Source organism: Plasmodium knowlesi (assembly GCF_000006355.2).
Source record: "Plasmodium knowlesi strain H genome assembly, chromosome: 7".
Classification (NCBI taxonomy): domain Eukaryota; phylum Apicomplexa; class Aconoidasida; order Haemosporida; family Plasmodiidae; genus Plasmodium; species Plasmodium knowlesi.
In genome coordinates, this window is record NC_011908.2 from 405,540 (window position 1) to 432,863 (window position 27,324).

At 39.0% G+C, this 27,324-nt stretch overlaps 4 protein-coding genes across 4 annotated transcripts; 2 read left to right on the forward strand and 2 right to left on the reverse strand.

The window, feature by feature from the left end:
* Positions 1 to 606: 606 nt before the first annotated feature.
* PKNH_0707900 (helicase SKI2W, putative) lies at positions 607 to 4,743 on the forward strand (the record flags this gene model as incomplete). The annotated part of the gene is made up of 1 exon (XM_002258336.1): positions 607 to 4,743. The coding sequence occupies one exon, from the start codon at positions 607 to 609 to the stop codon at positions 4,741 to 4,743; it is 4,137 nt and encodes a 1,378-aa protein (XP_002258372.1).
* Positions 4,744 to 5,119: 376 nt separating this feature from the next.
* On the reverse strand, positions 5,120 to 8,344 carry PKNH_0708000 (SET domain protein, putative; the record flags this gene model as incomplete). Its single annotated transcript, XM_002258337.1, has 1 exon — positions 5,120 to 8,344. One exon carries the CDS (start codon positions 8,342 to 8,344, stop codon positions 5,120 to 5,122), a length of 3,225 nt encoding a protein of 1,074 aa, XP_002258373.1.
* A 1,301-nt stretch (positions 8,345 to 9,645) lies between these two features.
* On the reverse strand, positions 9,646 to 14,067 carry PKNH_0708100 (uncharacterized protein; the record flags this gene model as incomplete). Its single annotated transcript, XM_002258338.1, has 6 exons — positions 9,646 to 9,705; positions 9,848 to 9,911; positions 10,093 to 10,216; positions 10,346 to 10,424; positions 10,567 to 13,768; positions 14,015 to 14,067. The coding sequence occupies 6 exons, from the start codon at positions 14,065 to 14,067 to the stop codon at positions 9,646 to 9,648; spliced, it is 3,582 nt and encodes a 1,193-aa protein (XP_002258374.1).
* A 4,237-nt stretch (positions 14,068 to 18,304) lies between these two features.
* On the forward strand, positions 18,305 to 27,148 carry PKNH_0708200 (conserved Plasmodium protein, unknown function; the record flags this gene model as incomplete). The annotated part of the gene is made up of 1 exon (XM_002258339.1): positions 18,305 to 27,148. The coding sequence occupies one exon, from the start codon at positions 18,305 to 18,307 to the stop codon at positions 27,146 to 27,148; it is 8,844 nt and encodes a 2,947-aa protein (XP_002258375.1).
* Positions 27,149 to 27,324: the final 176 nt, after the last annotated feature.

Sequence of the window (27,324 nt, forward strand, 5' to 3'; positions counted from 1 at the left end):
AGGTGCTTATTTTTCCCACGCGAAGGACCTTTTTTTCTTTTTTTTTTTTCATTTCATTTTGCACCAGATTTATTTATTATTATTATTTTTTTATTATATATATATGTATATACGTACATGTTCTAGGAAACACCGTGCTACCATTTTAATCTTTGCCCTCCGAGAATGAGCGCTGCAAAAAAATATTCGGATACGGACATTCATAGCGATACGTATGATCCATTCGCGTGCATGCCTGAAACGTTATTTTATTTTATTTTCTCGTGCAATTATTTTTTGTATACCCAGTTGCCCGCTTACCAGTGCTATGCTCTTTTAAATATTTCGCAGCACATGGAACATGGGAGATTACTGGCCTGTATATTATACGTAGGTATATAAATAGGGGAGCTTCACGCGCGGGTATTACTTTTACAACGGTAAAAAAGGCCTACCGATGTAGGAAGCCTGGGGGTTAGAAAAGGAAAAAAGGAAAAAAGGAGAAAATAGAAATAAAGGAAATCAAAACCGAAATTGAACGCTACCCCCCTGAGTGTGAAAACAGGCTCAAGGAAAAGAAAAAGATAGAGACGAAGGAGGGAGAAACATTTATATTTAGTAGAAAAAATGGCGTATATATATTCCAACCTGTCGGATTTCTGGACCAGCGATGATGAAGATGATGAGGAGGTAGATGGGACGGAGGAGGACGCGCCAAGTAGTGGGGCCAATGCAGTGAACATAGGAAACGCTACAGGAGGGGTGGGAAAGTACGACCAAATGGTAGACGAAGGGGTAAAGAAATTGAGCGATCCTCCATTAGATCAGAACCACGAATTGTACAATTATGCCCTTGAAGATTACGATGAAAACGCCTTCGAAAAGCGAGAAAATGTGGAGATTAACGATACATATTACACAGGCAACAGCCCCTTCGCAAATGTGATGGACAGTGGACTGAACTTTAACATAAACGAAATTATGAGCGGACTCACCAATAATGTAGTAGACAATTTTTCCATCAAAAGCATGATAGAAAAGTATGACATTAGTAACTTTATTTATAATGATACTTTGTTAAAATATTGCGAAGCGGGAGTAGCCATAAATGACGATTCCGCATGTAATGAGAAGCTTTCCTTGAATGAAAATTTCCACTTCAGTTGCTTTGGCCCTGTGGATTATGTCACTCCGCCAAAGGGTAATGTGAAGGGGGACGCCGAGGGGGGCGTTACCACAAGGGAGTTTCCAACGAAGGATGCCCCCACGGACAGCGCAGTGGAGAACATAATTGACGAACCCCTTGAGCCAGATTTTGAGGGAGATATAACAGGACAGGGGGGGGAGTTACACAAAAGCGGAGATGCCACGATGGAAGGCGTCGTGCCAGGACAGACCGACGATAAAGTTGACGATAAAGTTGGCGATAAAGTTGACGATAAAGTTGGCGATAAAGTTGACGATAAAGACGATGATAAAGCAGACGATAGAGCGAACGTAAAGTACATAAGGAAAAAGTGGGTGATAGAGGACAACCACTCGGATGTCACAGACTTCAACCAAAACGATCTTCTCTTAAGTTACGATTTCGAATTAGACGATTTTCAAAAGAGGTCCATAAAACACCTGAACAATTTTAAGCATGTCTTTGTAGCAGCGCACACATCAGCAGGGAAGACCCTAATAGCAGAGCACGCGATTGCCATGTCAATTAAGTTAAACAAAAAGGCAATATACACGAGCCCCATAAAGGCATTAAGTAATCAAAAATATCATGAGTTTAAAAATATTTTCAAGAGTGTAGGAATAATAACAGGAGATATAAAAATGAATGTAAATGCCAACTGCCTAATTATGACAACAGAAATTTTGAGAAACTTACTCTATATAAACGATAATATAATTAATAATATACACTGCGTGATTTTTGATGAAGTACATTATGTGAATGATAATGAAAGGGGATTCATATGGGAGGAGTCCATCATTATGTTACCGCCTCATGTTCAGATATTACTACTCAGTGCTACGGTGCCAAATTATCTTGAGTTTGCTGATTGGGTAGGATTTACGAAGAAGAAGGAAATTGTATCCATCTCAACGAAGAAGAGACCCGTACCGCTACTGCACTATATTTATGCGTACGATTCGATCTTCCAAATTATGGACGAAAACAACAAAATTTACTCCTCTGCGTTTAAGGAGATATACACAAAAGTTAGGGAGAAGGAGCAGGCCAGTGGCGGTCATGGTGGTCATCATGGTGGTCATCATGGTGGTCATCATGGAGGGCAGAGCAAACAGGCACCAAGCGCGAAGTGGAGCGGCCACGACGGGAAGAATAAGCAGCCATCAGGAGGGGGTCCAGGAAGTACTCCTACAAATAATAACCCACCAATTGCCTATAACGAATACTGTAAACAGAAAAGGAGACAAAAGCTTTTTGCAAATGAAGCAAATATGAAAACAGAAATACAAAAACTCCAAGCACTTATAAAAAAATTAGAACAGGACAACAAACTCCCAGTGGTCCTTTTCTGCTTCTCAAGAATAAAATGCGAAACATATGCTAAGAGTATGCCCCATTTAAATTTCTTGGACAACAAACACAAATCGAAGGTACATTTGTTCATTAAGGAATCCATAGCAAAGTTATGCACACAAGATAGAGAACTCAATCAAATAAAAATATTAAGCAAGTTACTAGAAAAAGGGATTGGAATACATCACAGTGGGTTACTACCTATATTGAAAGAAATTGTGGAAATCCTTTTTTCCAAAGGGTTAATTAAAATATTGTTTGCGACTGAAACCTTTGCCATGGGAATTAACATGCCTGCCAAATCTGTTGTTTTTACTTCTATTTATAAGCATGATCAATTGAAGAAACGAATTTTAACTTCATCGGAGTACACACAGATGTCTGGTAGAGCGGGCAGAAGATCCTCCGACAAGTATGGCTATGTGTACATCTATTGTCCCGATAAAATTCCAGACCAGGTTCAGCTAACCGAAATGCTCATGCAAAAAGCAGTTAGCCTGAAAAGCAAATTTAAGGTCACTTACAATATGATTTTAAAATTGCTCATCAATAAACAAATCAATATAGAGAAAATGCTCTTCAGTTCATTTTTGGAAAGTTGTAGAGCTGTTCAAATTCCTCTCTTTAAGAAAGACTTGAAGAGAAAAAAGAAATTGTTGCAGAGTATAAAACAAGTGCAGTGCATCTATGCAAATGATGTAAAGTACGTGTCGCCAATTGAGAACTACGTACAGATTGACTGCAAGTTAAAACATATCGGATTGAGCTTACACAGAAAACTGTTCAGCACTAAGAGTAGCAACTGCTTCGTTATCGGGAGAGTCATGATGCTAAACAATATCGCCACTCTGCACAGTTCCATCTATGGTGTTTACCTCGGCTGTGACAAGAGTAGCAACAAGAAAAAGGAGAAGGTGGACTTTGCTCCGAATAGCATTTTTTTTCAGAGTCATTCCGGAGCAGAGGAAGAGTCCAATGAGAGGTTCTTTTTCCTGTTCATCTTACCCGACTTCATGACCTACGAGGAGTTTCTGCAGAAAATGGGGGGAGAAGTTCCAGGGGAGAGTAACACAAATGGGGTGAAGCAGCCCACACAAATGAACCGTACATCGGTGATGCAGCGCAACAGATTTCCCCACGAAAATATTAACATATTCGAAAATTATAAGAACCTCTTTTCCAAACAAAGCACCCCCACAGGGGTTCAAATAATTCACCACAATTCATTCGACACAGATATGCACAAGAAGCATTTCGTGGTTTGCTCCAACGTACCCCTCGATCACATCTCTATCATAACGAACACAGTTATCGTTTTGCCAAATGTGAAGACGACAGCCATTTTGAATAATCCCAGCAATATGTTGCTGTACAGTCTCGAACTCGATAGGCTTATAGAAAAGGGAAATTTTGAACCATTCGTTCTAACCAAAATGCTAAAGTCGCTAAAGTGTGAGTTCTACTCAGTACTGATAAAACAAGCAGATTATTTGGAGGCCTTAAAAAAATCCCAATGCTACTCATGTAACATGAAAGAAAAGCACTACGAAATTGTGTGCAAAAGAAATAAGTGCATTAACGACATTGAAAATATTGAACAAAACATCAATGCCAAGTCTCTCAATTTGTATGAAGACTTGGAGGGAAGGTTGGATGTCTTGAGGCATTTCTCCTTCATTGACGAGGATCACAATTTAACAGTTAAGGGTAAAATAGCTAGCTATATTACCATGACAGATGAAATTACTCTCACACAGGTTATCTTCGAAAATGTTTTGAATAACTTGAACCCACCCGAAATAGCAGCAGTCTTGTCATGCTTTGTTGCTCCAGAAAAAAAAATAGAAGAATCACCAGACCTTACTGTTAATCTGCAGGATGTTAAAATGGCCTTGACAAATATTCATAGCCAATTTGAGGAATTCTACAAAATTATTCGCTTGAAAATTAGTTCTGAAGATCACTGGAAATTGTGCAGCTTTAAGATTATGTTCATTGCGTACAAGTGGGCTCTGGGTGTCTCCTTTGCTGAATTGTTGGAGCAGTGCGAACTTGAGGAAGGACTTATAGTGAGGTCGATTTTGCGCTTGGACGACCTTTGCAGGAAAGTCAAAATCGCCTTCCTCTACCTTGGGAATGTGGACTTGGCGGAGCGACTGGAAACCACCTGCACTCTCCTCCGCCGAGACATCATTTTTATGACCTCTCTTTATTTGCAGTGAGGGGATGTTACAGCGCCTGCGCCTTACTGCGCCTCTGCATCGGTGATGATGTAGCAATGACATAGCAATAGCGTAGCAATTGCATAGTAATAGCGTAGTAGTAGCATAGCAATAGCGTTACAATAGCGTAGCAATGTCATAGCAATAGCGCAGTAGTGGTACGCTCGCCGCCGTCCCCTTTTAATTAACTCCCTTCCGACGCACACCGCTGTGGTGTGCCTCACCAACTCTACCGCTTTTCCAAAATCTTGAATTCCCAACGTTTTTCGTGTTAAATAACTGTCCACTTGTTGTTTAAAAAGGTTAAAAAATAAACCCATGGGGAGAAAAAGTAAATGTTTACATGACCATTCACGTGGACGTGATATGCTGGTGCTCATGAACGGGGCAGATTCCCGAAGAGCCGCACCCGAGTCATGTTTGCTAGGACCAGAAGGATCTCCCTGCATATGGGTAGCGTGCAATTGATGTGTGCATAACACATTTCAAAGGAAAGATGGAGACATATGAAGGGAATGTTCCAGGGACCATATTTCTGTCTTATCAATTCCAAAAAACCTGACCTCGCAAATTCATAAAGGGTTTTATAATTGCACGTATAAATACAGACAAGAAAAAATTTCAACACAAGGGGTACCAGGTCTGTATGAATGGAATGCGGGGATCTTGTCTGAATAAACCACAAAAAATTTTGGAACGAATTAAATCCTTTTAACAGATACCTATCCCAATTTGACTCATCCGAACTATAGCAACAGAGTGAGAAGCATAAATCTGCCATGAGGTAATTAAACGATGCATATAGCCAATGTTTTTCTCCTAAAATGCCAATAATATAAACAAGGGATCTTTCAATGGTATTTAAAATATTATCAACACTATATTCACTATCGAATTGGTAGTTATTTATTATTTCTCTCAAAACTGTATATTCCTTTGTGAAATTTTTTTCACTTTCTACTGGTAGCGCACATGAAGAAACTTCTTCACCACAAGTATCACAAATCCATAGCTCTTCATTATTCTGAAATTTGCAGTATCCAATTTCATTTCTCTCATTTTGTGTGTTCCAAATGAGCATCAAGATGTTCCCAATATTTAGGCTCTGCTCAAATTTTAGTATATTAAATTTTACTCCTGGAACTTTATTCCTATTGTTTATATCTTCCTCCCAGGGAAGGATTCTCGCATTTGGCATTTTCTTCTGAATATCTTTGGATAATTCTGCTTTATCGGTTCTACTAATACTACGCATGGATGGTTCTTCAGAATCTTTCTCCATTTTTGTCATGTTCTTTTTGGTAATAATGTCTTCACTTTTATTAGCTGTGCCTGAGTAGTATCTTGTGTCCTCTACGACACTCTGGGAAGAGAAATATGATATCTTAGCTTCTTCCCTTTCCAGGTGAATTTTCTTTTGTGTGGGGCGGGTATATCCAGGGAGGGATTCCCCCAATGGTGTACCGACTTTTTCTCCTGTACTGATCACTTGTGTGGGGGTCTGCCTCGTTTGAATCACCCCTCCTTGAAAGGTACCCACACTGGAAGGTTCACTCGCATCCCCTAAATGGGTTGCATTTGTACCTCCATTATGATATCCATTTTTTAAAGATTTGAGGTCTATCTCCTTCCTAACGTAGGAATATTTACATAGAGGACAGAGGATGTGTCTTTCCTCGTCAATTATTTGTGAACATCGATTGCAGAAGCATGTTCCATTTTTAACTTCATTTAATTTGCTCCTTCTATGATGGATAGAAGCATACAGCTCATCAATTAGCGAGATCGTAATTTCTTCATATCTATTTATTGTCCTCATGGAGATGAAGCAGATCCTGTTAATGTCTATATAGGAGTAGCTAGCGTTCGGAAAGCAGCTGTGATTTAGAAGGGATGCATACTGAAACAACATTATTTTTGTTTTATCCTTTGGCGAAATGAAGGAGTTCTTTAATATATCTGTGAAAGTCTCGAATTTAATTAAATCGTTTACAAAATTTCCCTTCGTTGATTTTTTTTTTTTTTTCTCTTCTCCACCATCCTGGAAGTTACTTCCTGTTAGTGTTCCATGTGCTATGCGTCTCTTGCATTTTTCGTTTTCATTTTCTGCACTTCGGCAGTAAGAAATTAGGCGTGTTCTGTTTCCACCTCCCTTCCCTGTTGTATGTTCACTACCGTCTGTCAGTATACTCACCAGTTTCGGTAGTTCTTCTTCCGCTACCCTTGGGGATACCCCTGTGTGCATGTGTGTCCCCCTCCTATTCTCCTTTCCCATATTCATATACTCGCAAATTTTATCCAATTTAGTTTTTTGATCATTATCCAACGAATAAAACGTGTCCCATAAATTTTCCAGCAGGATGGATGTCTCCAGGACGCACTCCTCTATAAAGATGACTTGACCTATTTCGATCCTTTTGTTCGCCACGATTTTCGCCCTTCCCGTTTTTTCATCCTGGACCATCAAGATATTTTCTCCATGGTTGTTTCTCATCGTGTCGTTCTTTAGGGCCTGTGATTTTTCCAGGATCATGGTTTTCAGTTCCTCACTTATTCTATGCGCCACGTCGGTTGTCGGCGCGTTGGGGTAGGTAGCCACTGCAGCGTTGTAATTTGAGCTTGTGTAAGTTCTGGGCTCAGCGCCTTCGTATCCTCTTTGGTAAGCAGCAAGGAAGGCACTGGGGTCAGCAGAACGGTCATCCAAACGACCAGCAGAACGAGCAGCAATAGGGTCAACTCTGTGTCTTTCATGTGGGTAACCGTTTGGGTGGTCATTTGGGTAACCGTTTGGGTGGTCATTTGGGTAACCGTTTGGGTGGTCATTTGGGTAACCGTTTGGGTGGTCATTTGGGTAACCGTTTGGGGTAGCACCGGGGTGCCCATTGGAATATTCTTTTTGGGCACCCCCCGGGTAGAAGCACCGTCGCACATTTGACTCTTCGACGGGCGGCTCTGGTATTTCTGCGAACCCATTCTTCTGCTGATATGTTGCTAATGCGCATGCACCGCTTAAACAAGTATACTTCTGCTGTGACGCTCCATTTGTTTGGTTATTGATGGGCCCTGCACGGTTGTCTAATCCCATGCAGGAGTTGCTTCTTCGGATGCTCTTCCCACAGTTGGCGCCTTGCCTAGGGGCTCCACTCTGCATAGCATGCTCACCATGCTTCTTGTGCTGACGTCCATCTATACGTTCCAACTTGACATACCTCTTCAACTCGTTATTCCAAACAAAATCTTCGAAAAAAATTTTTTTCTTGCGTTCTGTGCTCACATTACAGTGGGCACTTTTCACACCTGAATTGCTCTTCCCTTCATTTCGGTTATGTTTTTTTTTCAAACTAAAGTCAAAAGGATTATGTAGCAATAGAGCGGAATTCTTATTCTTGGGATATACCCTTTTCGTAAGCATGTCTCTTTTCACGTTAAATAGTGTATTCACTTTTATGTCCTTGAGGTCATCTCTTACTACGTCATTGTAATAGTCGAGCCAGACTTTCGGGCTTCTTTCATTCCGCTGATTGTTCTTGCATTCATTGTTCTTTCCTTGCCATTTAATCACGCGGCAACAAAATTCTACTTCGTTTGGGTTGTCTGCCATTTTTGGGGAGGGGGGGATTTTTATTTGGTTGTCTCAAGGAGGCTACTTTTTTTTTTTTTTTTTTTTTTTTTTTTTTTTTTTTTTTTACTAGCCTTAATCCTGCTGTTGCTGGTTCAGTGCGACATTCTGTGGTACCCTATTTTCTGCTTGGGGAAAATAATACATAGAAAAATGTAACTCCGGTGGATATAGGAACATGCAACATTCTGTATTAGCATTTGCACGAAGGATGTGTCCACTGTGCGTCGCTTCATTTCTTTTCTGTTCTGTATTATGCATGCAGAGTGCTCAACATAGGGATTGTGTTGCTGGCTCTTCATTTTTTTTTTTTTTTCTTTTTCACAAAAAGGAATAACAACACATTTTAGGAAAGGAAAACAGATTGCCCCATTTTGAGTGCCGGAAGTTTAAGATATATTCAGGAAAAGGGGGAAGCCATGACGAACCTACGGAGGAATTGCACCAATTATAGTTGCTTTTTTTTTTTTTTTTTTTTTTTTTTTTTTTTCTTTTGGTGTGTCCGGAAGGTGCATGAGGGACATACGAAAGCAACGTAAGAAGAGGGAAGAAACAGCAACAGACACACATAATACACACCCATATGTGTACTTAACATTTTGGTTCCCACAAAAGGGGGGGGAGTTTTATAAAATAACCCAACTGGTGAGGACACAATCCCCCCCCTTTCATCCTGTCTTTATATTTTTTCCCTTTCCCCTCTTTTAGAATTATTCTACATGGTAGAAAGGGGAAATCCATTTTAGCAATTTTCCCCCAAAAAATTCACTGCGCACCCTACGAACATGCTTAAAAAAATATCTTCCTTTGCCAAATATCATATGAAACAAATGGAATAAATGAAAAAATTGTTTACTGTATTGGGAACAGATGTAGAATTTATAAGTGGCGTTATTTAAGTTATTCTACTTTAAAAAAAAAAAAAAAAAAAAAGAACAATTTTTTTCTCATTTTTTTTTTTTCCTTTTTTTTTTTCTTCATTTAATACATTTTAATGAACAAAAAATACATCCATAAATGCATTTGTCAAAAAAATAATAAGAATGATAACACACGCATGGCCCTACAAGTAGCTATATACATGACCGGGCGAATAAAAAGGGTGGGGGGGAGTAAAACAAAAATAAACTTTTCCCTTGAGTTGTAAAATTATTACGATAAAAAGGGTGTGAAAAAAAAAAAAAAAAAAAAAAAAAAACAAGTGGGAAGAAATGAGAATAGAAATATCATATTCAAAATGGTTAATGCGAAGTCTCAACCAATGGTGGAAAAGGTTCTCTTTCCTAAATTAATATGTTCCTAATTTCTTGAGCAAAGGTATACAGGTTTCTCGTAAAGTTTTCCTAAAAAGGTAAGCAGGTGGAGATGGCCAAATGGAACATGTATTTAAAGATGATATTTCAACTCCCCCAACGTGTGTACACATTTTCCATAGGAAGGGCTATTGATACATGCACATGCGGCGAAGGAGTGTTCTTTTCTTACCCGGTTGTTCGGGGCCAAATTCGACTCAATGTGATCCATTAATTTGCAGAAACTGTGTCTCAACCTGAAGGGGGGTAAGATGGCAGAAAGTGTTCATACCAAAAAATAAATGATGGAACAGATGAGGCGTGATCCACCGACAAATAGTGATCATGGGAGAGACGGGGTGTTCCTATTCCTTCCACGAGGTTTATTTCCCCCTCACATGTGTTCTCATTTTCCCCTTTGTCGAGAGTACTACTTACTTCTGCTTCTTCTCCTCGCTCTGCTGTGAAATCAGTTGTTCCTGTATTTTGAAGTACCCCTGCGCATCGAGGAGTATGAGACCCAACAGAGGCTGCGACATGCTCCAGGTGCTACCAAAATCGCCTGTGGGTGATGAGAAAAATGGAGGAGTGGATGAAAGGGGATGCAGGCGTGGCGTGATATGGGGAGGAAAGCGCTCCTGGAGATGAAATGGTGAATATTCGCATCGGGACCCATTCTGGTGGCACCTACCTCCCAGTATTAAGTGGAACATCAAGTTGAGCACTTCCTTGAGAGCTTGTGGCTGACTTTCCAGGAAGTTCTTTATTATCTGCGGATGGGGAGGGTGATCAGGGGAGATGTATTGGCGGGATATGTACTGCTGGATGATGTGACATACGCACGCTGGATGACGCACACACCGACGTGGTCGTGGACGACTCGTAACGCCACATGTCCCAGTGTCTGCATACCTGTCCTTGCTCGTTGGAGCTCTTCCGGTTGGTAAAAATGTACGTGACGATGTTGTCGAGGATAGAACAGCAAGTCATGGACACGGTGTAGTCAAAGGAGCAGAGGCCCTCCTTAACATTGTGAATAATATCGGCAATGAGCTGAAATTCCAGGTTCAAAATGCGTTGGAAAAAATTCTTGGTAACTAAATCCAAAAAGGAAAAATATGGCTTTAAATGCTTGATGTAGGAGAGTAAGTCATTCGTAGGGATGACAAGGCACAAGTTCAGAGCCAAGTTCAAAGCATTGTTAAGAATATCATCATTGTAGAGATCGAAAATAGCAAAATTCACAAAATCCCCGTTTAAGCAATTATTGAACATGTTCAAAAGGAGGGAGATAATTTTGTACTTTTCCTTGTATAGATCCATAAACTTCTCCTTCTGCAACAAATTATTTGATATAATGATAAGTATGTTGGATACCACTTTGAAGAGGAGTATACCGTTGGGGGATGATTTTGGGAATGTGATTCTCTGCGACTTGTTATAAACAAATTCGCACATGAATTTCAAAAAAGGAATGCATATGTTGTAGTTGTCCCATATGACATCTACCAAGGAGGTAAGAATATTCATTTGGTTGTCTTCCAAAGGGTAGCTATTGATGAAGAAATTAAAAAACATATTATATGTCTCTACATTGTTACAAGCCATGCATATTCCTCTTAAATCCCTGAGCACCCCAATGAAGGATAATTTTATTTCGTTATTTTTCAAAATAATGTCTTTCCCATTTAAGCTTATTTCTCTCTTAATACATTCGAGGAGATTATTTATGGGTAGGATATATTTTTCGAACGAAGACGAAACGAGATTTTGTTCCATGAAGAGGAGTTTTGTCAATATTAAGTAGTAGTTGGTTCTGTACTTATAATATTTCGCTACCTTAAGGAATTTGCTATCCCTATTATGTAGTAAGTTTAGCACTTTTTCGTTTTTCAGTAGCATCCTCGCGAAGACTATGAGCTTGGGCGTTTTATCTTCCAAACATACGATATTCATGCCGGACACCAGATCATGAAACAAGTCCAAACTTCTTTTCACAATTTGTTCATATTCAGTTCGGTTGTTCAAATTGAAAAGAATTTTACTGACGATTAGGTCTATGAGAGGGTCGTTATTTTCTTCGTCGTCGTTATTTGTAATTAGAGATGGGGTGGAAAAATTATTCATGCTATTATTCATGATCGTTGAAGTAACATTATTTCCTGCAGTTCCTGAGGAAAAGGACAACCCGCTGTTCGTCACACCGTCAGGCGTAATCATGCTTGACATTTGCAAAGGGTGATCTCCTCCAGAGGGGTTGTTACTATTCCCTCCTGCCCCCCCGCCAGAGGGGGTGGTAATTTTCATGGCCACGGATTTCATCTCCTTGAGAAAGTTATTATTTTTCTTCCCACTGATGTAGATTTTTTTAAAAAGCTCCAGACAGTTTAGGTAGGCAAATTCGAGGTACTCAAAAACTTCGGTCGATTTGTTCGTCTGTTCCATGAGAGAAAAAACGAGAAAGCAAAGTTCCGAATTTATTTTAAAATTGTCATATGATGCACTTTTCATATTTGACACAGCGCTACTGGATATGATGGAAGCGATAATAAAAACGAGCCAAGTGGTTTGTTCAATAAACACCGCTTTGCTAATCAAATTATTTTCGTGGTTATGTTTTAGTTCATAAAAAATAGACAACAGTTTAGCTCCAATAAAATGGTACTGCAATTTCGATAGGTTTGAAATAAGTTCTAATTGTTCGCTCCGCAGAACATCATTGTACAGAGGATTTTCCATTTCACAGTTGTCTCCCTCCTCACAAATGTATTTCGCTAGCTCCAATCGGGTGTTGATAAAAATCATGCTAATGTCGTAAATATAATCACAAATAATTAAAAATTTATTATCAATATCATGAGAACTGAAGCTATTGGATATTGGATTCTTTTTTAGGAATATATTTTTATTACTGAGGACATCTTTCAACAGTTCGTTTTCATCCGTGCGGCTATTAATTTCTTTTATAACTTTGGCTGGAATTATATTTAGCATGTTACTCCAAATACCCAGTAGGTAATGCTTACTATTGCATAGGTACTTCCAATTCTTCATTCCATCAATAGTAAATAAATATATATTGTGACACCAGGAAAGGAAGTTTGGGTAAGTACTCAATTCTTGTAGACGAATGCTGGTGTCAATTTTACCTATTAGTCTACACAACTCATGGAAGCAATCCTCATCATGGAGTCCAATTTTCTTCTCGATAATGTTATTGAGTCCTCCCAAAAATTCATTCATATAATTTGTCTTTTGTTTCTCACTGGAAAAAAATGTTTTTCTCAACCCTCCAAGAAGTATTAAAGATCGCAAGCAGTATTTTCCACAACAATTTCGCAAGTCATCCGCATCAGACATACAAATTTCATACATATCGAAAAATAACTTTGGAATGTTTTTCTCGTTAAATATATCCCATGATTGAGGTATCATCAGGGATACATTTTCATCAGAACTTTCGTCGTTTATCATGGTACCCATAAAATCAAAGGACAAACTATTATATATTAATTCTAATATTTTAATTAGCAACCGATTTTCGTCCATTCTTAATTCTATCCTTATAGTTCCCTTTACAAACTCTTCAAGCGTTTCTATGCCGACTTTGAATATATCCTTCAGTACATAATCCCTAAAAGAGATTGCGCACCTCCTGTTTTTCGCGGAATTGACTCCACATTGAGGGTGCATATCCTCTATCAATGCTGCATAAATGTACAATCCAATTATCCAATGACTCGTTACGGAATTTAAAAAATAATCTACTTGCTTGATTATCAGTGAATAATTCGTATTTTCCAACCACGATAATTTTACTATGCGTACGTACAACCTTACTAAATTCCCTAGCACGTTGGAGGATAAATTTAAAATCTCCACTCCTTTGTTGTACAAGTAGGACAGGACGAATTCTTTCAACTCCTCCTTCTCATTCTGTTCGATCTTGTTCCACTCGTTTGTGATTAATTGGAGCAATCCCGACGTTGTGAAAATTAGCGTGTGCACATGGTTTGTATTCCCCAAGATGTTTTTCAATTTGCTTACGTTTCCTACATTGTTCACTAGGGGTAACAGTATCGTGTGCGCCTGATTCTGTTCTTCCTTATTTCCGCTAAATGAAGGGAGAAAAAAAAATGAAATGAAATGGGAAAAAAAAAAAAAAAAATGAAATAATATTTTATCAGGGGGGGGGAGTTGTTCGAAATGACACGAACAAAACAGTTGTTGGCCTCATCCTCTCTATCGCCATGACACATCCACATGAACTAACAGATCCATAAATAACTCCCTGGTGCCCCTCTGAAGTTTATTTTATTTTATTTTTTTTTTTTTTATAGCGCATGTTCTCCTTGCTTACCAATACATAGCCTCACAGAGGACCTGCAGCTGCTGCAATTCTGACTCGCTCATTTTGGGAAGGATTAATACATACACGGTTGTAACTTTAACGGAATGGAGGAGAAAAACACAAATGTGCAACTGACCCACGTCGCGATACACCAACTGGACCTCACCTTTTGTGTCTAATCAGCCAAGACACAAGGTTGGGAAAAAAAAAAAAAAACACAAATATAAGCGAAAGGGAAAAAAAAAAAAAAAATAATGTAGGACAAACCAAACAAGGTAACCCCAAGTTTATATTGGAAGGGAAAATAAAATAAAGTGGCAGCCCATAAACTTTTAAAGGTGACATGAAAAAGGCATCACTTGTTCATCTGTGCGCATGAATTTCAAAATATGCGAATTTTCTTCGACTCGTACACATTTTGAGGTAGCAGTGTGGTCCTTGAAATTCACAAGGAGAAAGATGTAAGGGTGGGTGTAGAGGTGCGCTTTTTCTCCTTTATTTATTTATTTTTTTTTTTTGAAGATTTTTTTACCGTTGATGTAACTCGTTCTGAATTGATCCTATATGTGCATATGCAATACGTGCGCGTAATGCTATACACCTTGGGACAGTAGGCAAAAAAAGGTGCTTCTCTCTTCTTCTGTTCATTCGAGCATTACTACATAAATGTGCGCATGTATTGGTGCGTGTGTAGCTGTACAAGTGTTAATCCCTTTGTGTTTCGTACCCACCTGCTTTCCCCTTCAGCTTCATATGCATATTCGAAAGAATGCCTATTTACAATTAAAAAGTTTTTAATTAAAAACCATTTAAAAAAGAACAAGTAAAACTTGGTGATTACTCTAATTTAAAAAAAAAAGAACGTACGCCTTTCCGCTTTACACATTAACAGTGTAACAGGGTTATATATATGTGTGTGTGTACATATGAATATACTGGCACATGTTGATTCATGGTCATACAAATTTCTGCATATAAAACACGCACAACTCATATGATACATTTATATGCGTATGATACACAGTTGCGTGTCAAGAGGAACACAATTCACTTTTCATTAATTCGATGAAGCTACGAGCGAATTATGTCATTAAAAAAAAAAAAAAAAAAAAAAAAAAAAAAGGGGGGGAAACAAATCACATAATCGTGAATAGAGAAAAGAATTAACAAGGGTGAATGTCGATGTATGAGGCCAAAAAACGAATGAAGTGCGAGGAACGCATATGTACAAGTGGACCCAGTGGGGAAAAGAAAAAAAGGAAAAAAAAAGAAAGAAAAAGAAAAAAAAGAAAAAAAAAGAATAAAGGGTGATGAGTGAAGGTGAATTCATGCAGGGAAGAATATAAAACAGGAAATAGAAAAGGGGGGTAAAATTTACGATGATAATCGTTGGGGTACTTGGCACATTTGCTTATCATACGTGGAATATCACGAATTATGAGAATATATGCAATATGTAATTACATATATAATATATACATATATGTAAATATACGCTTATATGTAATATATGCATATATGTAATAATATATACATATATATAATATGTACGTACATGTATATGTATCCGTGGAATGGGACGCATGTCGCAAACAAATGTATAATTATAAAAGGACGCATAGAAGAAAAGAAAAAAAAGAAAAAACACTAATTACATAAAAATGTACTTCTGTAAGATGATTCGCGAAAGAAAAGGTGATGCAATGCGGAACAAAATGATATTTCCTCCGTGTGCGTTACTTTTTCTTCTTTTTTTTTTTTTTTTTTTTTTCTCACATTCTGGGGAAACGCAAAAAGGAATATATATATATATTTTTTTTGCCATTGGAAACCTTTCAAATTGATAATAAATTAATTTTTCGCCCCAAACGGGTAGTGGACGGTAAAAGAAGCCCATATATTAAGAAAATATTTTTATATGCATATTTGTATACACGGTGTATTAATAACCTATTTCACGCCTATCGGGGTGGCGGGCACCTGCACTCCCCCAATATATATCCCTACCGCCATATAAAAAAGATACGCCCCGCAAGAGTACGCTAATTTTTCCCCCCTACCACCAAAAAAAAAAAAAAAAAATACTTCTGTATGAAAATGACATAAAAGCCAGTTATATTTAACCGGTTTAAGTGTAACACTTGGTCCCTTACTATACAAAAAATTTTTTAAAGAGAGAACTTATTGGAAGAAAATTTTACAAATACAAAAAATGCTTTCCAGTAAGGATGAAACCAGACTTGTGCAATGCGCAGTCCTAATCGCCGCAGTTAGGCAAAGCCTCGCGAGGTGCGCGCCCAAGGAGCGTACGTAAATGGCGACGCGCAAATATGCATACATATGTGAACTCGCGCAAGGAGGCACAAATTGTACGAATATAAGCATAAGTATATACTTATTTTATATATAAAATATTTACGTGCATATCTGTATTTTTGCGCTTATTACGTGTATGCGCATGGTATGCCACGTATCACGGGCACTGCCACACGTATTATGGTGTTCACGTGAACCTATTTTATTTTATTTTTTTTTTTTTGCGTAAAAAAATACAACGTATTGTATTATATCAAAAAAAAAAAAAAATTTTTGGTACAATTTTTTTGTCAATTTAAAAAATAATTTTTTTCCCTTAAAATATTGCTTACTCCTGATTATTAATTATTTATTATATTTTTTTGAGGCTGAGGTCCATCTCTGTTTTTTATGTTAAAAAAAAAATGATGAATTTATAGAGGATTTATTCCATTTTTTTAGATTATTTTTATTATGTTTCGTTATCACTTTTGTTACATTCATTCCATGTAATTTCACATGTACATATGTTTATAACCCTTTATATGTGGCCTTGCATATGCTTATTTGCTTTTATGTATACGGTTCCATAGGAAATATTCGTATGTATTACAACTCATGGATATGTGAAGAGCTCGTGTACGCAACTCTCGCACGCGCGCACTTTTAGTTTGGTAGCATATGCCACCCCCAGGAAAATATTTCTGCGTGCATCATCTTACAGGGTTTATGATTGTGCGTGAAGAAATTATTGTACGTGTAAACAGAACCATTAAAATTTTATTAGCGTGTACGTGTTGCGCGCGCGACCTTGAGAAGCAACCGAACACCCAGGTGGAATACATTTCCACTAACCTTTGTTCTTATTTTGGACAATTTTTTGCGTTTCTTGCTTTTTTGGTGTTTTTTGTGTTTTCTGCTTTTTTTTGCGTTTTCTGTTTTTTTTTTGCGTTTCCTGTTTTTTTTTGCGTTTTTTACGTTTTTTGCGTTATTTGCGCTTTTTGCATTTTTTGCATTTTTTGCATTTTTTGCATTATTTTTGGTTACCTTCAAAAGTAGGTCCAGAATGAACGTGTGCATTTCGCGTTAATCTTGAATGTATGCCAAAATAGTGGAGGAAGAATGTGAGATTCGCAACCCCATTTAAGGTGGCCTTCATTCTCGCACCAAGTTTAAGTTTTATACATTTGTTTACGCCAAAGCTTGTGCGTAATAGCTTCTGCACATCCTTCTGCGAGCGAACGACTGCGGGCGAATATCTGCGAATTTGCCTTTTTGCACATTTGCGCCTCAGCCGTGTATATTTTTATAATGTGTCCTTCATTAAAACTGAAGGATGCGGCATAAGAGGAAAAACTTTGGAGCTTCAAGAATGCGACCAGTGCGCGCAACATCTCACTCCGCCCCCCCTTATGCGGATAACAACGTATAGTGTATGTATGCGCGGAGGGAGACAGTTACAAACATTTTCTGTAAAATTTTTTTTTGAGAAACATTATCTCCTAACACACGGCCCATCACATTTATCCACCAACATTTTGTTCATTTTGTTTATTCTTCTTGTTTTATTTTAATTTTTTGCTCAACCCTTGTCTATTTGCACATGATGAGCAGTTCACGTCGGCAAAATTGGGGGTAGTAGTTAGCAAAGATAATTCTTTCTTTTTTCTTTTTTTTTTTTTTTTCCCATAATATTTTTTTTTGTGTAAAAAAGTAAGATTAAAATCAAAGTGCCTATATTCCCACACGTATGTACGTTGTATTTGTTTGAATTGTCTACAACATCTACACGTGTTGCATGGAAATCGTGTAGAAACAACCCTGTGCATATGGCAAAAATATGCAAGGGCATATGAGTAAAGTTCCAAATTCGTGAACCGTCTGCTCCCTTGTTTTAACGAGGAAGGAGAAAAGGGGGAATAATCAAGCAGGTTAGAGCAACCCTAACCACAACGATAATCTCAAGCGTGAGCATCGACGTTACGTAAACAACCTTTCAAAAGCATGCATAAGTCATCCGAAACGGAAATATCCAAAAGCAATTTAAACCTTTTCGGATCGCTCTACGCCACATATGAAAAAGAAAAGAACAACGATGAGACAATTGCATGCGAGCAACCCGTGATAGAGGAAAACTTCGCCAACGTGGAAAAAAATTCCAATCAGAATGCCAGTAATAGTATGAGCATCAGCACCAACATACCTAGCAGCAACATAATTAGCAACAACATAATTAGCAACAACATAAATAGCAACGACGCAATTAGCAACGACGCAATTAACAAGGACATTCATAGTAGAAACGGAAACCAAGTGGAGAGCGAACATGATCTGCTGATGGAGAGTGAACAGAACTACGACACAAGTGAAAATCCATACAAATCGGCCAAATTGTTTTACGATAATAGTATTCCATTTGAAACGGATACATTGAGGCACGAGAATTTATTGGAGAAGAATTATTTCGCTATCGCACATGCATCCATTTTCCCCACGGAAGGTCTTCAAGGCGCCTCCCAAAAAAATAGCCCCATGAGTGCCAAGAATGCGAAAAGTCGGAGGAACAAGAAAACTAATAATAACTTGTACAAGAAAAATTACTACCTAGACAATAACAGCTACATGAATAGCCAGGGTGAAATTTCGAAATTTTTGGAGCCCCTTCAAAATGTGGATGGAAGTAATGATTACGACAACTTTGACATATTTGGCATTAACAAACCGAGGTCCAGTCAGGGTAACACTTCTGCCGGCGCCGCGCGGAGAACGGAGAAAAGTGTCTCCGCCAAGGAGGAAGATAAGGCGACATGGGGATTGGCACCATCAACCGCGGAGGATGCGCAACACCATCAGGCAAAAGAAGATGATAAAGTGACTGGCAGTACGAAGGGGCAAGTGGAAGTTCTGCGAAGAAGCAAAGCACGTAATGAAGAATGCGAGGTTGAGTGCAATACGGGAAGCGATCCATGCGCAGGAAGTAGTGGCGAGCATAGTGGAAAGTACCTGGGTCATGACCCCTTCCATCATCCTAACATTCATGTTGGTGATCATGTAGCAGATGCGACGGGGGATCAAAGTGCCCAGTCAGACGAGGAACACCAAAAGAACCCAACAGAAACACACATCGGAGAGAAACATCCATTTGACGAGAGAAAATTTAGTTACGATAAATTTCGACTGAAGAATTTTTTCTCAAAAATATCAAAATTCATAACGAACAACAACGAAGAAGGAGGAGAAGGTGGAGGAGGAAGAAAATATGAATCCACAGAAATGGGAAAAGACGATGACCATCTGACTGCACCCTTTAGTAGAAGATGTGGAAGTCTCCATGCCTATGCATCTCCATTCGAACTAAAAGAATATTTCGATAATAAAGAAAGGAAAAGCCAAACAGAGAATCTGAGAAATTCTCTGGATATGTTTGACACTTGGGAAACTTTCCCATCCAGTGAACAAAAAAAAAACTGTGAAATCACCAACGAAATTAATAACAAGTGCAACCAGGGAGAGTCACATAAGAATGATGGGGAGAAAATGCCGGAGGTGGAAGATAGATCAGAGACAAATGAACTCGTAAATTTAGACAATGAGTGTTCAAAGGCACAGAAGGAAAAGAGGAAAGACCGCTGGGAAGGAAAGAGGAACGATTATGACAACATGAAATGTTACAATCATTTGAGAAACACGGATCAAAAGAAAGATGACTCGTTTAATGATTTAGGGGGAAATGAAATGAATGAGAGGAAATGGCATGCTTGCGCAAAGGAGGAGGATGAATGGTACGTCGTGAACGTGGATAATGAACATGTGGAGAGCGAAGAGGCGAAGAGTGCTACGAGCAGAAAGGGATTCCACAGGAATGATTATGAGAATATTGGGCACATGCCTCTTAGCGATTTGAAATATATTCGAAGCATAAGTTATTCAGGTGAACATGATGGGTTTGAATTTTTTCGTAACAAAGGAAATTTGCACGAGTACTACTCCACTCTTCACAAAGTTCCAAAGAAGGAGACCAGGAAGTCGGGCGCACCGAGCACTGTGTGTCGAAGTGATGGAAACGACGATACGGTAAACAACCTAAGGAACGACAACAAGGGAAGTACTAATTCAATTAGTGCTAACGGTGGTAGTGGAAACTATGCCCATGAGAAAAACGAAAATGGAGAAGACGATGGCAGTGGCGGCTGTGGAACTCTCGATAGTGTCCAAAACAGTTTCGACCACAGCGACATTTACGTCAGTAATGATAGCCTGGAAGGGAAGAGCGCAGAACTAACTAAAAGCAACTCTGACGTAGAAAACTATTTCTCACATAATACTGACGCCATGGGAGGCGATACCTGGATGAACAACAATTCCTATCGTCAATATTCAAATAGAAACTACACATACAATAAATCAAAACACAAAAATACTGTCTATAGCAGGGTGCGTAGTCAGAGGAAAAAGTTCCTTAATTATTCCTTTATGAATAGAAGTACTTTCAACAAGGATTCTATCAATTTTCGGAGGAGCGATAACGACGACGAGGAGGAAAGTAACGCAAAGGTTAGGGAGAGCGTTAATGTAAATTCCAATGTTGACTCCTATGCCAACTGCAGCGGTGACATAACCACGTGCTTTAAACCGTTCAGACGTGTAGATGACACCGACTGCGACCAGAACGATGGTAAGGGCAGCCTCAGGGGGGAGATGAACACGACATGCAATCCCTACGTTATGGAACATGCCTTTAAAAAAGAAATGTTCAAAAATCCACATGATGGGGTACGGAATGTTAATAGCAACTACGAAACTTTTGACATTGGAATTTTCGAGGGAAATAAAAAAATGCTTATTTACAGCAAGGATAACTTAATACGGAACAATATATCTGATGGGGAATGTACCTGTTGTGCTTCTGGTGTGCACGAAGGTGGAGAACACAAGAGTGCCCAGAGCGACGTGGATGGTGGGCAAGTGGAGGAGCATGTGTGTGAAGGGTACGACGAGGACAGACACCATCATCACGATCAAGACGACAGTCGTAATGATCACTACGATGGTCATCGTGATGAACATCATCGTGATGAACATCATCGTGATGAACATCATCGTGATGAACATCATCGTGATGAACATCATCGTGATGAGCATCACCGTGATGAGCATCACCGTGATGAATTGGTCCTCACCACGGACCCGTACGGCTGGCCGAGGCCCGGAAATTTCGAAGCACCCCGCAGGAATAAATATAACCTTTTCAAGAACTCCAAAGTGTTGGGGTTAAGTCAAGGGAATTGTGCGCAGAGTTCTTTGCAGGAAAATTGTTGCCACGATGATACCTGTCGGGAAGATAGCTGCAGAGGGAATAGTTTGTCGGATAAATATCACATGTGGTCCAGGGATCGTGCGGTTAGCGGTAATGTCTCTGACGGAGGGAAGAGCGTGGAAAGGTATGTGACGAACGTGCGTAACGATAAAAGAGTCACCTATAGTAACCCATTCAACTTGAATAACAATATTGCTTACAATCTATACCACAGAGGAAATAAGAATTTTTTCCCTCCTAATCAGTATGATCCTATTGCCAAGGAGAACCGTGCAAAGCATGTGATGAGAAATTATTTCGACATGAAAATTAAGGAAGGCAGGATTGATGAGAAGAAAGGAGCAATGCCAGCCGAACAGAAAAAGAAAGATTTTAGGGGCATGTTTTTTTCACCGCCCAATAGTAACATTATGAATGGGCAGAAATATGCCACCCCAAATGATGTATATTATTATGGCAATAAAAAGAAAACGGAAGGGGATATTTCCATTACAGATTTATATGAAGATGTTGATTATTATAACGGGGGAATAGGATGTAGTGGAGCAGTTAATCAGGGAGGAGGCGGGGTGGTTGGCCGATTAGCAATCGATTCTGCTCCTGTAGGAGGAATATCATCAACAATTATGAGGGCTTCCTCATCATCCGCAGGAAAGGGAACGACTGGCGTAACACCAGGTGGCGCCTTGACTTTCTATTCTTCCCCCGTAAATACAGAAGATTGTTGGGTGAGGAGGCCAAAAATGAGTGTAAGTAGCAACAAAATTGAATTTATTAGGAAGGTCGATATGAATTATAAAAGGAGAATTATTGACTCCACACCAACTATGGTATCAAATAAATATATGCAGTATTATGGTAGCAACAGCGTAGGGGTACCCAGTAACAATTATTATCACGACTCATTTTCCAAGTGTAAAGGCTTGCATTATGATAATTCCGCTAGCAACACAAGTTTGAAAATGCCTTCTAAAACGAATACCCTAATGTCAGTCGATCAAAATGGCTTTTCAAATATACGCACAAAAATACCATCAGAAAAAGCACACGCAAATTTGACGAATTATGTTATAGATATCGAAGAATTACAAGAAAAGAAATATCGAATGTATGAACAATTAAATATGAACAGTAAAGGCAGAACAAATGTGAATGATTCGGTCGATCTGGATGACATACACCAGAGGAACAACTGCCATGTGTACAGCCAACGTGCTGCCAGTGGCGCCAATGGAGCGAACGCTGTAGATTACGATTGGAAGAAGAAAATTTTTTTAAAAAAAAAAAATGCACTGCTGAATTTTCACAATGATGCCCACGAGGACAGAACAGGGAATTCATTCCTCCCAGGTGGAAAGAAGCAGGAGCAAATGGTCGACTACATTGATGTGGATAAGGTGTACCAAGATGATAAGTACATGATGATGCCTTATGAAAGTGCGAAGCAGAGGCATAGGGGAACTACGATGGAGGGGGCTAGCGCATTTAGAAGTGGTTCTATGAGTGTGACCCAAATAGAAAGGAGAAGAGATGATAGAAATCTAATTCACATGCGCGAATACCAAAGAGAGCTCCAGCAACATCATCACCATCAGCAGCAACACCTGCTTCAAAGCAGTAGCAACAACTACAAATTGATGTTGGATAAATATAATAAGAACGTTGTAGTGAATTCTTCCATGGGCATGTCATCCGTAAACAATTACCCAACCTCCAGGGAATACATCATGAAGACAAAGGGAGGAGGATATCCTATCGGGGATTATCCTCCGAATGAACAAATGCTAAGTGGCAGTGGAACAGGCAGAAAGGGAGGAGACGGAGGAAGGACAAACCTTATTTATAATAAGTATCCATTTGGTAGGGACTCACACGATGACGAATATGAGAGCGGAATGGGGGGTACATCTAGAGCAAGAGGAGGAAGTGGAAGGCGTGATGGCCACGGAGACGAGAGCGTGTCAGATGGATATTACATTGATGATGAGCATAGGCGAAATCAATATCGCACATATTACAACGATAACAACAGGAGGGCGAAGTTGAGTAAGCTTTGTCGCGATCAACGCGCCCTCCTTAATAGACGCAACAATGCAACTATGTCGGGAAAACTTCCACACGCAGGGATGTTCCACAGAGGGGAAAAGAAATTAGAGTATTTGCAAGAAGATGAAGGAAGCGATTATTACATGTACAACAAATACAGGTTAAAAAAAAAAAAAAAAAAAAAAAAACACCACCACCTGCATAGTAGAAATCGAAGCCAAGAGTACTACACTCATCACAGAAACACGCACAATGAAGACACCCTCTGCAATGAAAACGAATTGCGAAAAATAACACAAATAGAAAATATCATTTCCCGAAAAATGAAGTTAAGCAAAATAAAAAGAGAAGGAGGAAAAAACAACCTGTCCAATCCCGATGAGGACGATGAAGATAGTGATTTACACAGTAACATTGAATTTGATAGGATCAAAATAGAGAATATTCTCGACGGAACCATCAAGCTAGACAATAACGATGAAAATATAATCAATAATATACTTGAATTAGAAAGAAGAAAATACACCATCAATTGTATTATGGATAAATTGAGGAAGAGAGAAAACGAATACAATTATTTACCTGACATGGACAGGGAACTTAAACGCAGGATTAATTCAAATGTGTATGATTTATACTCCGACAAAAGCACCTATAATCTTTACAACACTAAAATGTGTGTGAATTATTTTCTTGAGGAGAAAATGCATTCTCCAGAGAATAAAGAATTTATAAAAAATTTTTTCGTTGAGAAATCGACGAAGAATGTTTACTTCGTGCAGGTGTTTAAAAAGAGGAAAAGGAAAAAAAAGGGAATCCACACAGGAAAGAACTCTTCAGGGGAGCAGAAGATTGATAAATTGGTTGAACAAGTTGGAAATGCAGGAAAGGTGGTGAAAGAAGCATCCAGTAATATTGCCCCGCATGTACAGGTCTTGCCTTCTTACGCTGTTTCAGTAGGTAAGGATTCCGAGGCGAAAAATGAGAAAAAGTACGACGTGGAGGAAGGCGTAGAGGGAAATCTTGTCCATCATGTTGACAAGTTTGGCAGAACGGATGGGGAAATACCTGACAAAGTGTTCGATCAAACTGACGGCGATATGCCAGGTGAAGTGTCTGTCCAAACCTCGCACTTGGTCGAACCAGGAGAGGAGAATGGAGAGGCCAGAGATTCGCCGAAAAGTGAACGAAAGGCGAATTATTTTAACTACCAATTGAATTTCATCAAGTGGAAACTTTACGGGGCGGATAAGGACGAAAATAAAAAGGAGGACATACAACAGGAGCAGGAGGAGCTGGGAAAAGAAGCTGCACTGCTAAGTCGAATGTCAGATCACCCATCTATGGAAATGTGCGGAAATGAAAAGATGGAAATGACCAATGAAAGTTTCGAGTTCTGCATGGATAAGTTCCTCGGCAGGAATGAGGAAACGAGGGTAGACAAAATCGTATCGGGAGAGAAGGAAACCAACGTGATGGCCACGGAAGGAGCACGCCAAGAAGCTCTACATGAGGAATTTCATCAACACATTCTCCATGCAGGAAATGAAGAATCTGGGGAGAAGGAAAAGCATCCCATTTCAAGAGCACAAGCCTCCCCAAAAAAAAATATACACACAAACGAAGACGAAACGGAGGATGACTTCGACGAAGGAGATAACCTAATTGACCGAATGATAGAAATGAGCAAACACCACAGAGATGAAGAAGAAAAAAAAAGGGAAACCGAAAATAGCTTCGACAGCGTAATAAATGAAGAGATGGTAGAAAATGAGGAAAGCAAATTTGGAAATTTCCCTTTGCAGGAACAATTGTTCAGTGCAATGAAAAGGACCGGAACGGAGATCATCATGGGGAATGACGATGAGGAGGATTTTGATGAGTATGATGACGACGACAGTGATGAGGAGGAGGAGGAAGAAGAAGAGGAGTCGGAGGACGAAACAGATGATGAGAGGGAGGAAGAAAGGGTAAAAAAAGCAGCAGTGAGTGGAAACGAGAGTAATAAGGAGAAGAATAAGGAGGCAAATCAAGTGAACGTTGTAAATAACGTTAACGTTGTAAATAACGTGAATGTCGTGAATGACGAGAGGGATGAGAACGAACCCACGGAGGAGAAGGTCGAAGCGATCAAGCGAGAAGCGCAGAGTGCGGAGGAAACAGAGATTAGCGAAGCGGACGCTACCCAAAGGGGAAAAAATACGTGCGATGGCAAAGGAGCAGAAGAGCAGAAAATAAAATTCATGAAAGGATGCAATGGGGTGAAAGAAGGGGAAGAAGCTACATCCCAAAGGAAGGAAGTAATAAATTTGCAGAGTGGAGAGAAGACGACTCCCCATTGTTCAGATGATTATAATAAGACGAAAGCAGTTAGGGTTAATAAAGGAGAGAAAGAAAATATTAAAGATGAAAAGATTGAAATAAATGAAGAGGAACCTAACCAGGACAAGTCCTACTCCGACATTACATTCATAGCAATGAATAAAAAGGAGGAAGAAGAGGAATTCGAAGAGGTCATCGAAAAAAGAAGCTGCACCATGTACAGAAACAAACACAAAAACAAAAGTAAGAACAATAAAAATAACATTGAAAAATACTCTCCCTATGAGCGTCGGCATAACTTGAAAAAAGAACACGAAAATTATGCACAGGATAGCAATCATGGAATGATAAATGGAATTAACGCCAAGGAGGAAGAACGCGGAATAAATGAATTATACAGTCATCTGAAAAACGACAAGAAGAAGGAAGAAGAAGAAGAGGATGAGGATGAGGACGATGGAGTAGAAGAATCAGCCGAATATAAACAATTTAAAAAACAAATCGAAATAATGGATAGGAGCATGAACAAAAAAGAAAAGGAGGATAAGAAAGATGAAGAGGAAAAAGAGCAAAGGGATTATGACAATTTGTGCATACAGAAAAAACAATTAATGAAAGGTACAATAAGTCGAATGAACTCAAACAACTCATTTAGCAACACGAATGGGAAGAACTTCTTCATTAAAGATATGCTGCCTGAAAATAATCAGTACTTACATGAGTACTGCGATATTGAAGACAGTATAAAGTATAAAATGTTGGATGTAGATAAGAAGAACGAAATTGAGAAAATAAAAAAAAAAATAAAAAAAAATAAAAAGCTAACCAAGGAAGATTTTAAATTATTGTCCGAATTGCTACATCATAAATTTGTGCTTAACGAAATTAAGACCGTAGGAAATTACGAAGTGAATTATCAGAACTGTTTCGACATAGTCGAGATGGAGGAATATAAACTGAAGAAGGATGTACTAAAGATGAATTGCGAATGTCTATCCATAGGACTAACCACCCATGAAAAGGAATTTCTAAACGAGTTCAAGCTGCTCATGCCCGACGTAAACATTATGGACGACATGAACATTCTGTATATTTTAAGACACTCCAGGAATGAGAAGAATTGCGTATTCAAGTGTTTATTGGGCGAGAAAGGGAACTCGTAATTTTTAGCTCCGATACACCCCCCACACACACATTGTGGGTTAGGAAATTAAGCCTCGCGGAGGGTTAGAATCTCGGTCGCCATTCCACCACAAAGCAAAGGCTTATGTAATACATATGTAGCTATATATATTATATATATGCACCTTCCATTTTGTTGTATACACCTACACGCACT